A 15,774-nucleotide genomic window follows, 5' to 3' on the forward strand; every position below is an offset into this window, starting at 1 on the left:
ATTGTGATATATGTCTCAATCTTGTGATTTTAATTAATCACCAAGAAACTGATCATCTTGAGGAAATTTTAGTAAAGTAAAATTTTGGGATCAGCAAGGCCAAGATTTAAAGCCTGCACTTGAGTCAGTTTAGCAAGGCCATTCCTCATTTGAAGCCTGTTGTGGCCAACCCAGCCCATTACTATCACCTCACCACACTCTCATTTAATTCCAGCAGAGAACAGGATTCATTTTCTCATAAAAGTGCAGAGAAATATTTAAGATTTCCAAGGGCTGACTCAATCAATCCATAAGCTGAAGTAAGAATTCCTTTGACAGAAAGGGGCAAGATGGTGGAGGAGTGGGGGACTTTGTTTCAACCGGTTCCCTGAATTTAGCTAGATATCTACCAAGCCATTCTGAACACCCATGAAATCAGTCTGAGATGTAAGATTATATACGTCTGGATCTCTATGGGGCAGAGGATCATCAATCAAGAGGTACAAAGGATGAAGTTGTGATTGCATGGACAGATGCCAGAGGATAAGCAGAAGGGGGAGGGAGGCACCAGAAGCTAGGCCCTGGAAAGTAATACCCCAGTGCAAAAGCCCCTACACCTGGGGACCAGTGATGGCTTATAGAGCAGTGGTGGCGGGACAGGAAGAGCTCAAACAGAATCCAGGAACTTAAGGGGAAAATGCCGGGTCTGGGGCAGTCATCCGATGTGGGACTCCATCCCAGGACCCCGGGATCATGACCTGAGCCAAAGGCAGATGCTTAAGTAGGTAAAAAGAAAATAACAGGGGCACCTGGGTGGCTCAGTCGTTACCTACTTATCATTTCAACTAGATGTTTCATACAGCACATTCCATAGTAACTTTTTAACTTATACTTTTTCATACCTATACTTTTATTTTCTTTTTCTTTATATATATATATAGATAGATAGATATGTTTCAATGTGGTCCTTTTCCCCCTATTCAATACTACCTTTACATATATATATATATATATATATATATATATATATACATGTGTGTATACACACACACACACACACACACACACACCAGTTTTAATCTCCCTGTAACTCTTGGAAGCAGTGCTCTCTAACAAAGAGAACAAAATACACCAGGAAAAACTGAAACATCCTACTGAGCTCCCCTCCCCTCACCATCTCCCTCCCTTTTTGAGCCTTATAAATCTTATTCTTGGGTTTCATTTTGGCTGGCGTTTTTTTTTGTTTGTTTGTTTTTGTTTTTGTTTTTTTTTTGGTGGTGGCTTCCAATTGCTCTGAATTTTCCCAGAGTGCACCTTGCCTGGATTATGGTTGATATTTTCAACACCATACCTCTCCTCAACCACCACTCAACAGAATGACTAGGAGGAGGAACTCCCAATAATGACAGAACCAAAGACAATGGCCTCTCCCACAGACCTAATGGATATGGATGTCTGATGACTTCAGGGTAACAATTATGAAGACAATAGCTAGGCTTGAGGAAACCATTAATGGCGACATAGAATCTCTAAGGCAAGAAATGACAACTAATCAGGCCAAACTTAAAAATGCTATGAATGAGATGCAGTCTAAACTAGATACCTTAACAGCTAGGGTAAATGAGGCAGAAGAATGAATTAATGATCTAGAAGATAAACTGATAGAAAGGAAGGAATAGGAGGAGGCCTGGAACAAACAACTTAAATTCCATGAGAACAGACTTAGAGAAATCAACGACACCATGAAACATTCCAATGTCAGAATTATTAGGTTCATTGAGGGGGTGGAGAGAGAGAGCACTAAAAGATATAGTTGAGCAAATCATAGCTGAGAACGTCCCTAATCTGTGGAATGAGATGGGCATTCATGTCCTAGAGCCAGAGCGGAAGCCTCCCAAGATCAAAGAGATCAGACCAACGCCCTCCATGTAATAGTAAAACTTGCAAATCTTAGAACCAAGGAAGCCGTCCTAAGGGCAGTTAGTGGAAAGAGATTCCTTACATACAGAATAATGTCTGACCCATCCACAGAGACCTGGCAAGACAGAAAGGGCTGGCAAGATATATTCAGGGTACTAAATGAGAACATGCAGCCAAGAATATTTTATCCAGCAAAGTTGTCATTCAGAACAGAAGAAAAGATAAAGAGCTTCCAAGTCCAGCAGAAACTGAAAGAATATGTGACCAAGCCAGCCCTGCAAGAAATACTAAGAGGATTCTATAAAAGAAGAAAGACCCCAGAATGGGGGAGAATACAGACCAGAAATTTACAGAGACAATCCATAGAAACAGGGACTGTACAAACAATACAAGGGCAATAAACACATATCTTTCAGTAGTAACCCTCAAAGTGAAGTGCCTAAATGTTCCCATGAAATGGCACAAGGTTGCAGATTGGATACAAAGACAGGACCCATCCATATGCTGTGTACAAAAAACTCATTTTGAACAATCAATAAAAGAAAAGACAAGAACCATATGATCCTCTCAATTGATGCAGAAAAGAAAAAGACAAAATACAACATTGATTCCTGATTAAAACTTTTCAGAGTATAGGGATAGAGGGAACATTCCTCAATATCATAAAAATCATCTATGAAAAGTCCACAGCAAATATCATTATCAATGGGGAAAGCTGAGATCTTTTCCCTTAAGATCAGGAACATGACAGGGATGTCCACTCTTACTATTATTGTTCAACATAGTACTAGAAGTCCTAGCCTCAGCAATCAGACAACAAAAAGAAATAAAAATCATCCAAATTGGCAAAGAAGAAGTCACACTCTCCCTCTTCATTGATGACATGATATTTTATGTAGAAAACCCAAAAGACTCCACCCCCAAATGACTAGAACTCATACAGCAATTCAGCAATGTGGCAGGATACAAAATAATGCACAGAAATTAGTTGTTTTTCTAAACACTAACAATGTAACTGTAGAAAGAGAAATTAAGGAATCAATTCCATTTACAATAGCAACAAAAACCATATGATACCTAGGAATAAACCTAATTAAAGAGGTAAAAGATCTATACTCTAGAAACTACAGAACATTTATGAAAGAAATAGAGGAAGACACAAAAAGATGGAAAAATATTCCATGCTCATGGACTGGAAGAATAAACATTGTTAAAATGTCTGTACCACCCAGAACAATTTACACTTAGTGCCATCCCTTTTAAAATACCATTGGCATTTTTCAAAGAACTGGAACAAAAAAATCCTAAAATTTGTATGGAACCAGAAAAGATGGTGAATCACAAAAGGAATGATAGAAAAGGAAACCAATGCTGGTGGCATCACATTGCCTGACTTCAAGCTATATTACAAAGCTGTGATCACCAAGACAGCATGGTATTGGCACAAAAACGGACACATAGACCAATGAAACAGAATACAGACTCCAGAAATGGACCCTCAACTCTATGGTCAACTAATCATTGACAAATCAGGAAAAAATATTCAATGGAGAAAAGACTATCTCTTCCATAAGTTGTGCTGGGAAAATTAGACAGCTACATACAGAAGAATAAAACTGGATCATTCCCTTACACCATACACAAAGATAAACTCAAAACTGTGAGACAGGCATCCATCAAAATCCTACAGGAAGGGCGCCTGGGTGGCTCAGTGGGTTAGGCCTCTGCCTTCGGCTCAGGTCATGATCTCGGGGTCCTGGGATAGGGCCCCGCATCGGGCTCTCTGCTCCGCAGGGAGCCTGCTTCTCCGTCTCTCTCTCTGCCTGCCTCTCTGCCTGCTTGTGATCTCTCTCTGTCAAATAAATAGATAAAAATCTTTAAAAAAAAATCCTACAGGAAGACATAGAGGCAGTCACCTCTTCGACATTTGCCACAGTAAATTATTTCAAGGCACGTCTTCAAAGCAAGTGAAAAAAAAGCAAAAGTGAACTTTTGGGACTTCATCAAGATCAAAAGCTTCTGCACAGCAAAGGAAACGGTCAACAAAACTAAGAGGCAGCTGGAATGGGAGAAGATACTTGCAAATGACTGCTGATAAAAGGCTGATATCCAAGATCTGTAAAGAACTTCTCAAACTCAACACTTAAAAAACTAAATAACCCAGTCAAAAAATGGGCGAAGACATGAACAGACACTTCCCCAAAAAAGACATACAAATGGCTAACAGACACATGAGAAAAAATGTTCAACATCACTAGCCATCAGGAAAATACAAATCAAAACCACAATGAGATACTACCTTACACGAGTTAGAATGGCAAAAATTAACAAAACAGGAAGCACAAAATGTTGGTGAGGATGTGGAAGAAGGAGAACCCTCTTACACTGTTGGTGGGAATGCACGCTGGTGTAGCCACTCTGGAAAACAGTATGGAGGTTCCTCAAGATGTTAAGAATAAAGCTACCCTATGACCCAGCAACTGTACTACTGGGTATTTACCCCAAAGATACAGACATAGTGAAAAGAAGGGGCACATGTACCCCAATGTTCATAGCAGCAATGTCCACAATAGTCAAACTGTAGAAGGAGCCAAGATGCCCTTCAACAGATGAATGGATAAAGAAGATGTGGTTCATATATACAATGGAATATTATTCAGCCATCAGAAATGATGAATACCCATCATTTACATCGACATGGATGGAACTGGAGGGGATTATGCTAAGTGAAATAAGTCAAGCAGAAAAAGACAATTATCATATGGTTTCACTCATATGTGGAACATAATCAATAGCATAGACCACCATAGGGGAAGGGAGGGAAATCCAAAGGGGGAGAAATCAGAGAGGGAGATGAACCATGAGAGACTATGGACACCAAGAAACAATCTGGGCATTTCAGAAGGAAGGAGGGTGGGAAGAGGGGGTAGCAGAGTGATGGGTTTTGAGGTGGGCACATGCTGTGATGAGCACTGGGTATTATACTTAACAAATGAATCAATGAACACCACATCAAAAACTAATTATGTACTATACAGTGGCTAACTGAACATTAAAAAAAAGAATTGCTTCAACAAGTATGAAATAATGGATTTAATATTTAAAATTCTTCCTTTCAAATTTTTTTCAATCAGAAGATAAAACAAAAATTTGTCCAGTGCTGATTTGTTCTCAATATTGACTTGCCTATAACAGCCAAAAATATCAAGAATAAAAATGAACCAACAATGTTTATATTTACAAATAAAGTAGCCAGAGAAGAAAGAGGTTATCATGTTATCATTATTCTGCCCACAATCTGATAGAAGGAACAGTGAAGAAATTAGGAAACCAATGTTCCATTTTGCTTAAAAAGGAGAAATTGTGATCATTGGCTGTAACATCGATTTTAAGTGCAGTGATTTTTGTTTTAGTGTATAAAACATTATCAAGCTCAGCTTTTCAAAAAATTATTTAAATAGAAAAAGGTTAACACAAGCAGCTACAACTGACCAAATATTTTATAATGTTACCATGGTATATCCAAACCCAATAAAAAGAAGTTTCAAGTTAGGATTCAAGGGAGAGTAGTGGGAAGTGTAAATGGAATTCTGCAGCTATCAAGGATTTTATATTATTAAAGAACTTTACTAAAATGATTATTTAATTTATAAATTGTGTATTAGAAATAAAGAAAAAATGTTTTAACAATTATTTGATATGTCTTTCCTTTTAGGAAAAGACAAATTTCTCTTTATAAGTCAGGTATTATCTTACAGTTAAGTGATTTTGGTAATGACAACAATTTGATATTTCACTTTTTTTTTTAAGATTTTATTTATTTATTTGACAAACGGAGATCACAAGTAGGCAGAGAGGCAGAGAGAGAGAGAGAGGGAGGAAGCAGGTTCCCTGCCGAGCCTGATGCAGGGCTCGATCCCATGACCCTGGGATCATGACCTGAGCTGAAGGCAGAGGCTTAACCCACTGAGCCACCCAGGAGCCCCTGATATTTCACTTTTAAATTAATCCCAAATGTTGTCCCACTATTTCATAAACTACACAGCTAATGCCTACTGAGGGAAGCACCTTTATGATATTTGTGGTAAGACCCCTGAAAAATCCCCTTTTTCCTTCGTTGTTATGTATCTCTTGAATGAGATGAATCATAGAAGTTGTTGTTTCTTTTTCTTCCAGTGCTATAAATTGAAAAAAAAAATCAGTGTAATTCAATATTCAGTCTTTGTACATTAAGATAGTCCAATGATTTATGAGAATTACAGAGGCTAAAATTACTTTAGAATATTACTCTCTCCCTACATATAGAATGGTCTTGTGCTGTCCAATATAGCCACTAGGCACTTGTGTCTATTCAAATTTAAGTTATGTAAAATTAAGTAAAACTAAAAATTTAGTTTCTTAATTGAATTAGCAACATTTCAAGTGTCTGATAGCCATGTGTCACTAGTGGTTACCATACTGAAAAACACATATAAAATACAAAGGAGCATTTGGAAATGTGTATGACACAAATACTTGGATAGGGCAATGGGTTGATGATGGAATGGATACAGAGATTCCCCACCTGGATTGCAATATAAATTAAATCTAAAAATATTACTAAAAAGAGGAGAAAATGTAAGAGAATATCACCACAAAACTCCTTAAATAATTTGCTAAGGAAGATAATAAAAGAATTATGTAAGGTTTTTTTTCCCCTCTTCTTGAAAGGTGATAAAGGTATTTTCTTAAAATCTAAATTTCTAACCTTTCACTTGAGAGAACAGAACAGATACCCTCCCTTCTGCCTAATATCTCCTTACTAGGGGGATTGCAATACAATTTCAATTCCACAAATGTATTACGTTCCTGATGCAGAATATAACAATGAGAGCAGAACTAGAGGGGAAACTGCGTGTTCACATTGAGTAACTGTTGACTTAGTTTGAAGAAAGCAAAATCTTTTCTATTGTTTGTCATGGTATTTCCTAATTATAAACTCCTTAAAGAGATCATTAATAACTGAAGGAAATGTATGAAGTCCCAAGCAGAACTTTGGAGAAGAAATAAAATCTAAAATTAACAAAAGGCTCTATAATAAAACAATAAATTCAAGATGTGTGCCTTAAAAATCAGAGTCTGCTTTTGATTTATCAATTGTCCAGTTTTTCTATTTTTTAAAATCATTAATTTCTACTCATTTAAAATAACTTTAGTTATTTTAAACTGTTTTTTAACTTAATTTTTATTCATACTTCATTAAAGTTATTCTTAACCACCTTTTAACTTATTACTTCATTAAAAAAAAAAAACAACTCACCTTGAACCTGCATGCGAGTTCTGATAAAGGTCAGAGGGAAGGTGGCTATCTGAGCACATGTGTGAGACAATGTACTACATCCCAGCAAAATCCTTATCCCAGGGTCTGTAGACTCTCCTGCGTGATGTTCTAGCCAATAATTCTTCAACAGCTGGCAGAGAAGAGAGTAGTAAATATCCTTTAACCACTATGCAAGTCTAAGTAGAATAAAGTCCCCTGCTCACTCAATTTCAATAAATGTATTGAGTAGCTTCTTGATTCCAGAATTACACTGAGCATTGTCATAAATTCATAGACGTTATCTCACTAAATCCCTACAGAAACTTGACAAATCCATATTGTCATCTCCACTTTACACATTTTATAAATGAGGAACTAATTCAGAGAAACTGAGTTATCAAGTGATAACACTGATAAATAAGAGTCAAGCTTAACCGCTTGATTTTTATAACTGTTCTCTCCAAAATCTTTACAAGAAATTGTTGCAACTCCATGTACAGAGGTGGTTACCCGCATACTGCCCTATGAGGGACAGGGCACACAGATGTTTTCAAAAAAATGTATTCAGACAACCTTAGTTTGAGTTCTCCTATGTTTCGCATCTCTCTGTGTGCTTTTGTTTTCTTTGGTTTTATTTGTTGTATTTTGCCTAGTTGTTTTGGTTTGTAATGACATTCAAAGACCCAAGCAAAATTCTGGAGATTCTCAGAGGGATTAAACAGAATAATATAGAGAAGACTGCATAATCCACTTTAGGCTAATAAAACTACATTTTCTGAACTTTTAAGAGAGATTCATCTTTCCAAATTTGCTTTTCCTTGAATAAAAGTGGCTAGAGGAGATTATTTCAAAATAGTGGGTTAAAAGATCACTAAATGCTTTTAGGACTGTTCATTTACCAAAGGTTACAGCTTTACCATTATATATTGAGACAATTACGATGAAATATATAATGTGATGCTTTTGAAAAAATATATTTCAAAATGTCTTTACTCAGCGCAATTATTAGTCATGCAATGGTAAAAAGAGAAATGTGTAACATCACTCTTACTCCGATGAGAAAGCAAAAGATATTGAACTGAAGAAATAAAAGAATGGAGGGAGCCCAAGATAAACAGCAGGAACGAATTTATTTTAATGTGACTACAAAAGCAAGCAAAAAGAAGAAAAGAAATACCTACTATGTTATTCAATTCTTTAAACATCTATAAAAGATATATGCATTTTTAAGTCCTAAAAAAAAAAAAATGGCTATCTTTCATACGATTGTGATACCACTTGCCAAAAATACCATTGGGCCTATAGCTAGAGAGCTGTCCTTCTTGCACTGAGAATGAATTTAAGTGGTACTAGTCATGTACTTTCACCTGGTTTTTATGACAAATGTTATACATTGTTAAAATAGTTTGCCTAAAACATATGTATGATCATAAAAATGAAATGATTGGTGAGAAGGGGAATAACTTGGAATTATTACTGCCTGATCAGTAAGCACTACACTATTAGGATATTTTCCCTATCTCCACACTGCCTCTTCCCCAATAGCCCCCAAGGACTCCTCCTCTTCAATTCTCATTTTCACAACTGGGCAGTAACGTCTAAGCTTTCTCAATCTTAACTGTACATCAGATTTCTCTAGAGAGTAAAAAACCTAAATCTTGGGCTTCCTCCCAGAATAATTAAATCAGAATTTCTAAGATGTAGCCCAAGAATCTTTTTTAAAAAGATTTATTCATTTATTAATTTAGAAAGAGAGAGATTGAGCATGCATACAAGGGGCGGGGTAAGGAGGGGAAGAAGGACAGGTAGCCCAGGAGCCTTATTTTTTTGCATATCTACATACAGGCGATTCTGATATGCATCCAGAGTTGAGAACCACCATATCAGCATTTAAGTCTATAAATATTATCAGTAAAACCTAATTCACACAAAATACCAACCAAAAAGTTATTATTACAATACTAGACAATTAAGGTATAAAATGAGAGCCAAATAAAACCATTCAACTCAACCAGACTTCTTGGTCAGAAACTACTTCATGTAAAGTGACTTACAACTAGATTTTTAGAATGAATACTATTATTATGTCAAATTTTCTAACACATAATGTCATATTATGAGAATAAACTCACCTCATAAACAGCAAAATCTATGCCTGCATAAGGTAGAATGCCTAGGAAGTTAGGAATATAACCTTTGAAAAATGTTCTGACACTTTCTTCCTTCAGAAGCTTCTTGCCACAATCAATGATCCCTGAATACTGTCCAGTTTTACCTAGAGTCCAGTTTTAGAACCTAAATGTGAAGAATATTATAAAAATATATTGATCAGATTCACTCAACTCATCTAGCAATACAGAAAACTGCATTATATACAATGTTTAGTAATTATCATAGAAATCAAAAAGGAAAGTAATCTTAAATATAATTTTAGCTTTTCCCTAACTGGCTTTTAACTATAAACAGCTAACATAGTACAGTTTTTAAAAATTATTTAAACAGGAAAATGTAATGAATCACTGTGGTTTTAATTGATAACATCTGCTCAAACTCATTTAATGTGCTATAAGGCAACATACTATAAAACAAACTCACTTGAGATAACATTGTTGCCTCAAAATAAAGCAACTACAGCCAAATTCCAACTTAAAAATATATATGTATGGTCATGTTAAAGTGAAGAAGCAATATGAAAAATAACATTCTGTATATACTTAAAATACATACTGTAGGAACTATTGTAACAGTGAGGTGGATAAACTATAATCATTTAATATGATTAAACGTGCTCATAAAGTAGTAACATAACAGGCACTATGAAGGCAATAGTAGGCTTCAGTAGTCTGTCTGTGATCAACATTCCTGTGCAATTCTCCTGATAGAAACTTACTCCTTGTCCTCTTAATTTCCATTAATCTAATTTAAGGGAGCACTAAAAATACTTTTGAGAAATGGTTCTCCAAAACAGCCACAACTTAAAAAAAAAGCATGAACTTTTCTTGATTGGGCAAACTGTGTATCTTGACGGAGCTGGCTCTGAGTCATCAGTTGGAAGGCTTTTTAAAGAACTTCTCCGCACCACCCCATGCTTTGGATAATCTCATTCTCAAAACTCTCCACCCTCCCCAGGGCAGTGTACTCCCTGGCAGGTTTTTTTTCCCCACTTACTCCCTAAATTAAGTCTTCTCAAAGTTTTTCTTCTCAGTATTAAAAAGCAAAACAAAACAAAACAAACAACAACAACAAACCCACTACTTTCTTTCTAAGTAATTTCATGACTTTAACTAGCACTTCTTTGCGGATGACACATCAAGACTTGAAACCTCTCAAATCTCGGTATCACATTTGCAACTGCCTGCTGAAAATCATAACGTGGTCATCTGCCAACGACTCAAATTAAATACATACAAACCTGAACTCATCACTCTCTCACAGTCTGGGCTACTTCCGCCACTCTTAAATTCTATTAGAGATGTAACTCAGATGTAACTCTAAACACCCAAGCACACAACCCAGACAGAAATTTGCCTTCTTCCTTTCCCTCTTCCTCCCTCTTCTTCCTTTCTGCGTCAGGCTGTCAGCTCTCAAGACAGACCTAACATGAGTCCATTTCCTCTAGTCAGTATCGTACTTCAAGCCTTTACTATCACTTCATACAATCTCTTGTATGTAGTTATCTCATTTCTCTAGTCTCTCTCACTCTAAAACAACTTTACCAAGATTATATTTCAGGTTCCAAAGTATTTGATGGCTTATTTTTTTTTTAAGAAATTGAAATTATATTTCTTACACTGCATTCAAGAGCCTTTCTGATCTGGCCCAACCCATTATCCATGGTATTATCCAGTCCAAACCTAAGTATCTGCTCTTTTGCCACCATTCCTTTGCTTAAGTCATTATTTCCACCTAAAAGGCCTTCCTCATTATCTCTGAATGTCCAAAATCTAAGCCACACTCACATATTCTATTCATGACTTTCATGAAACTCCTAGCTGGCAATAATTTCTCCCCTCTGAATTTGATAGCACTCATATTGACCTCTCTTCTAGAATTTATATTTTCTATTTTGGATCATTATTGACATACATGTTTTATCTCCCCATCTAATCCATAAGTTCCATGACCAAAATGCCTGTCTGATTTGTCTTTGCATCTAGAAAAATACCTTAAACTTAGTGTCTGTGCAATACAGATTTGATCTGATTAATGACTAAGTGATTCTATCAATCAAGCAAGCAAGCAATGATTTTTTTTAATCTTCTTGATACATCTACAATACTACCTTGATCCCAAATAAACAAACAAAAGGGCCAATTAACACTTGGTACGAGATTTAAATCCTATAGCTATAAGCTGTTTATTATATAAAATTCTGATCTATTTTCATTTATTTTGAAAGTTATAGTTTGTGGGGCAACTCAGTGGCTCAGTCAGTTGGGCACCCAATTCTTGATTTTGGCTCAGGTCATGATATCAAGGTTGTGAGATTGAGCCCAGAGTGCGGTCCAGATCCGTGGGGAATGTGCTTCTCTCCTTTTCCCTCTCTCTCTGCCCTTCCCCTGCCCCCCCCCCCCCCCCCTGGCTTGCACGCCCCTCACTCTCTCTCAAATAAATTTTTTAAAACATTTTTTATAGATTTTATTTATTTATTTCACAGACAGAGATCACAAGTAGGCAGAGAGGCAGGCAGAGAGAGAAGGAAGCAGGCTCCCAGCTGAGCAGAGAGCCCGATGTAAGGCTCGACCCTGGGACCCTGAGATCATGACCTGAGCTGAAGGCAGAGCCTTTAACCCACTGAGCCACCCAGGCGCCCCTCAATAAATATTTTTTCAAAGTTATACTTTGCACTGGAAGTATTACTTTACTTAAAATTTTATAATAATACATACCTCCATGGGGTAAATACAGGTCTGCGCAGTTGCACCAGCCAATGAGCCAGATATAAATCTCTCAATAATTTCTACTTTAGCACCATCAAAACCTAGCCAATTCTTATACTGTATAAATAAAAGTATTGAAATGTATAATATTACTGAAATCGAATATATATATATTTTTTCTAAGTTTATAACATTAATTAGTAGTATAGAATTATTTGAAAAAGTATTCCAGATACCTGACATTAGCATCTAGAGGAATACTTGATTTTAATTTTTATGCCATTAGTTGTCTGAGATAATAAGTAAGACTTCTCTATTTGGCCTCTTTTTTCCTTTATTTTTTACCCACAGAATGAGTTAGCAACATTAAATCACTTAAGCATACTCATGAATATGCTATTTCATAGAGAGCATGCAAATGACAAAAAAGGAGTCAGGGACTGTATCTGTTATCTCTTTTTCACTCCATGTCTTACATATGCAGGGTACTTAATATTATTTGGTTACAGGTTAATCAAGATAGTAACAATGTGAGAAGCTCTTTCCCTTACAAGGAACAAGGGGTTGCTCTTGTTAGCTTAAGTAGCAGGGAGGTTACTGCAATAACACACGTAGAAATAAGGAAAACAAATATCAGCACAGAAGTCAGGCTTCATAGGAACTAAAGTAAGTCAAGTTTCATGGAGACTGAAACTGGGAACTCATTTAGGATCCAAGACAGCCTTAGCAAACTGATTCTCTTGTTACCTCCTAGGCAAGATATTTTCCTGTTTGCCTTTTCTAGAGGCCTATCATCAATATAATTCAGCTATTCTCTATGAACTAACTCTAGCTCTCAAATCAGTGCCTCTCCATCAAAAAGTATGATTGAGGGGCGCCTGGGTGGCTCAGTGGGTTAAGCCTCTGCCTTAGGCTCAGGTCGTGATCTCAGAGTCCTGGGATCGAGCCCCGCATCGGGCTCTCTGCATGGCGGGAAGCCTGCTTCCTCCTCTCTCTCTCTCTGCCTGCCTCTCTGCCTGCTTGTGATCTCTCTCTTTGTGTTGAATAAATAAATAAAATCTTAAAAAAAAGTGTGATTGATTCAGTTAATATGAGAGATTGCTATATGTTCCCTGTACCCAATGTCTTCATCCTTTTAGTAACAGAGTTGACACAGCTGCAAACTACATTTCCTGCCTCTTTCTTGGAGCTAGGTTGTGTGGCTAAGTGACTAATTTTGGCCAGCAAGATATGAAAGGAAGTTGAGTATGCAAATTTTGACATCTCTTTAAAGAGGCCTGCCCCAGACTCCTCTTTCTTCCACCTGAAGAATGACAAAGATGGAAGCAACCTCGGAAGTCATATCTTGAAGATGGCAGAGCTGTACCACTAACTCTAGACCACTGGCCTCTATCTCATTTAAGCTACTGTACTTTGGAATCTGTTTGTTTTAACAGCTTACGATGAACCCAAACAAGAACAGGAATTTGTTACTAGACACAGGGTACTACCATTAACTTAAACCTAAAATATGTGACACTGGCTTTATTGTTAGGACACAGATACTGCAGTCTGAGAAGATGATGATCTTTCTAATGCTTTGTGGAAATGCTTGATAAAACTGCCTGCTGTGAAATTTGGAAGGTAGATCGTGTGCTTTTTGAGCCTGAAGTGCTAGGAAAACTGACTGTAAAACCTCAGAATGTTGGTCAGTGTTGCCCACTCCTTGCTTCTTTTAGCAAGATCTATTAACACATGACCTAATGCATCTCTCTGTTTTTCAGCCATAGGGCCTTCTCCAAAGCCAATTTGCAAGCAGAAATGGAAGGAAATGGAGCTCTGTTAAGGAAGTTTTCTTAGCCTGGCTCAGTAGTCAAGAATGGTGGGCTTCCAAGTAGGAAAAGCCACCTGCTCTGTTCCCCAACAGAAGGAAATTAGATGTCCCAAAGAGCTTGCCCAGCTGACAAAGTCAGGTGTTGTCATCTAATTTCAGCCTATTGTTTTAGTTGACACCAATGTAGCCCACTATAAAAATGAGAGAGAGGATGAATGACTAAGCACAGGAACTGGAAAATAAAACATCAGAGAAGAGATTTTTAGATATGGCTGATCCACGTGATATTGACTGGAAACAAACAGAGAAGTGGTATAAGAAGTTTTTGAAAGAATGGTATGCTAGAAAACCCATAAGCAAAGCCGATAAAACCCTATGTTCCATTGATCTCCAAAGCAACTCTCAGGCCCCAAACCTAAGCAGGCTTTCACTAGCCATGGCAGACCCTTCCAGAGCCCTACATCAAATATGGACAGTTCTGTGCAGACTCACAGACTCACTTCACTGACAGAAACCCATCAAAAGAAAAATCATCCCATCTCTCTGCTTTTCTGACTCAGAGCCTTCTCTGAAACTGTGTGAGCCTGTCCAGCTCAGAAGTCTGGGGAAGTTAAACTCCTAAGAGCAATCTTCATACAATATGGGACAGAAACTGGCAGATAAATGGCCCAGCTCTCTTCCTTCAGATAGATAATTCTGGGAATAATTCTGTACATATCCTAGAAGTTCCTTAAAGAAGCCCCTACTGCATATAACTGAAACCTCACATATGTACCCTTGTATTGACTTTTCTTCCTTCTGTGTCTCACTGCCCCTGCTTCCTCATTCCTGCTTCTTCACAAATAAACTAGCTGTACCCAGACTTTTTGGGGGGGATCCAAACTAAAGTAATTGGTATCACTTCAAAAGTGGTCCCATGTACCAATTAACAGCCAGAGATTGTCAGAGTGGCTCAAAAAACAACACCCAACTTATATGTTATTTATAAGAAATCCACTTTAGAGATTAAGACACATATAGGTTAAATGTAAATGAATAGGGAAAAATATACCATGTTGACTTCAATCAAAAGAAAGTGTGAGTAGCTATATTAACTTTAGACAGAGCAGACTTTAAACCAAGGAAAGTTAGGTAGGCTAAAGAAGGCATTACCTACTGATAAAGGGGTTAATTATCTAAGGAGATATAACAATCTTTAGCATATATGTTCCTTGCAACAGACCATCAAACTACATGAGGTCAAAACTGATAGAAGTACAAAGAGACATAGATGAATCCAGGGGCACCTGGGTGACTCAGTTGGTTAAGTGTCCGCCTTCGGCTCAGGTCATGAACCAGGAGTCCCAGGATCAAGAGCTGCAACTGGGCTCCCTGCTCAGCAGGGAGTCTGCTTCTCCCTCTGACCCTTACCCATTTGTGCTTTCTCTCTTTCACTCTCTCTCTCTCAAATAAATAAAAAAAAATTTTTTTAAGAAACAGATGAATCCACTATCATAGCTGGAGATTTCAGCATCCTCTATTAGAAATGGACAGTTCCAGAAAAAAAAAAATCAGTAATGACATAGCTGCACTCGACACCACCACCAATTGACTGTATGTAACTGGGTCCATAGACTATTTCATCCAACAATAGCAGAGTACACATTTTTCTCAAGCTCACATGGAACATTCAACAAGAAAGACAACATTCTGGGCCATAACACACACCTTAACAAATTTAAAAGAATGGAAAGCATACAATGGCTGCTCTGAGACCACAGTGGAATAAAATTAGAAATCAGTAAAAGAAAGATAATCTTTTAAAAATACCAAAATACGTGGAGATTTAAAAACACACTTCTAAATAACACACAGGGGGTGCCTGGGTGGCTCAGTGGGTTAAG

General features: G+C 37.2%; 1 protein-coding gene across 1 annotated transcript in view; it reads right to left on the bottom strand.

The window, feature by feature from the left end:
* Positions 1 to 5,898: 5,898 nt before the first annotated feature.
* Positions 5,899 to 15,774, bottom strand: part of LOC111142937 (calcium-binding mitochondrial carrier protein SCaMC-1-like) — a 54,759-nt gene continuing 44,883 nt past the window's right edge. Inside the window, 5 exon segments of the mRNA XM_022496298.1 lie at positions 5,899 to 6,077; positions 7,199 to 7,349; positions 9,331 to 9,479; positions 9,640 to 9,654; positions 12,084 to 12,195. Of these exon segments, the coding sequence (XP_022352006.1) occupies positions 5,899 to 6,077; positions 7,199 to 7,349; positions 9,331 to 9,479; positions 9,640 to 9,654; positions 12,084 to 12,195 (606 nt within the window).

This window comes from Enhydra lutris, unplaced genomic scaffold (assembly GCF_002288905.1).
Source record: "Enhydra lutris kenyoni isolate GAN:26980312 unplaced genomic scaffold, ASM228890v2 scaffoldscaffold9, whole genome shotgun sequence".
In the NCBI taxonomy this organism is placed as follows: Eukaryota; Metazoa; Chordata; class Mammalia; order Carnivora; family Mustelidae; genus Enhydra; species Enhydra lutris.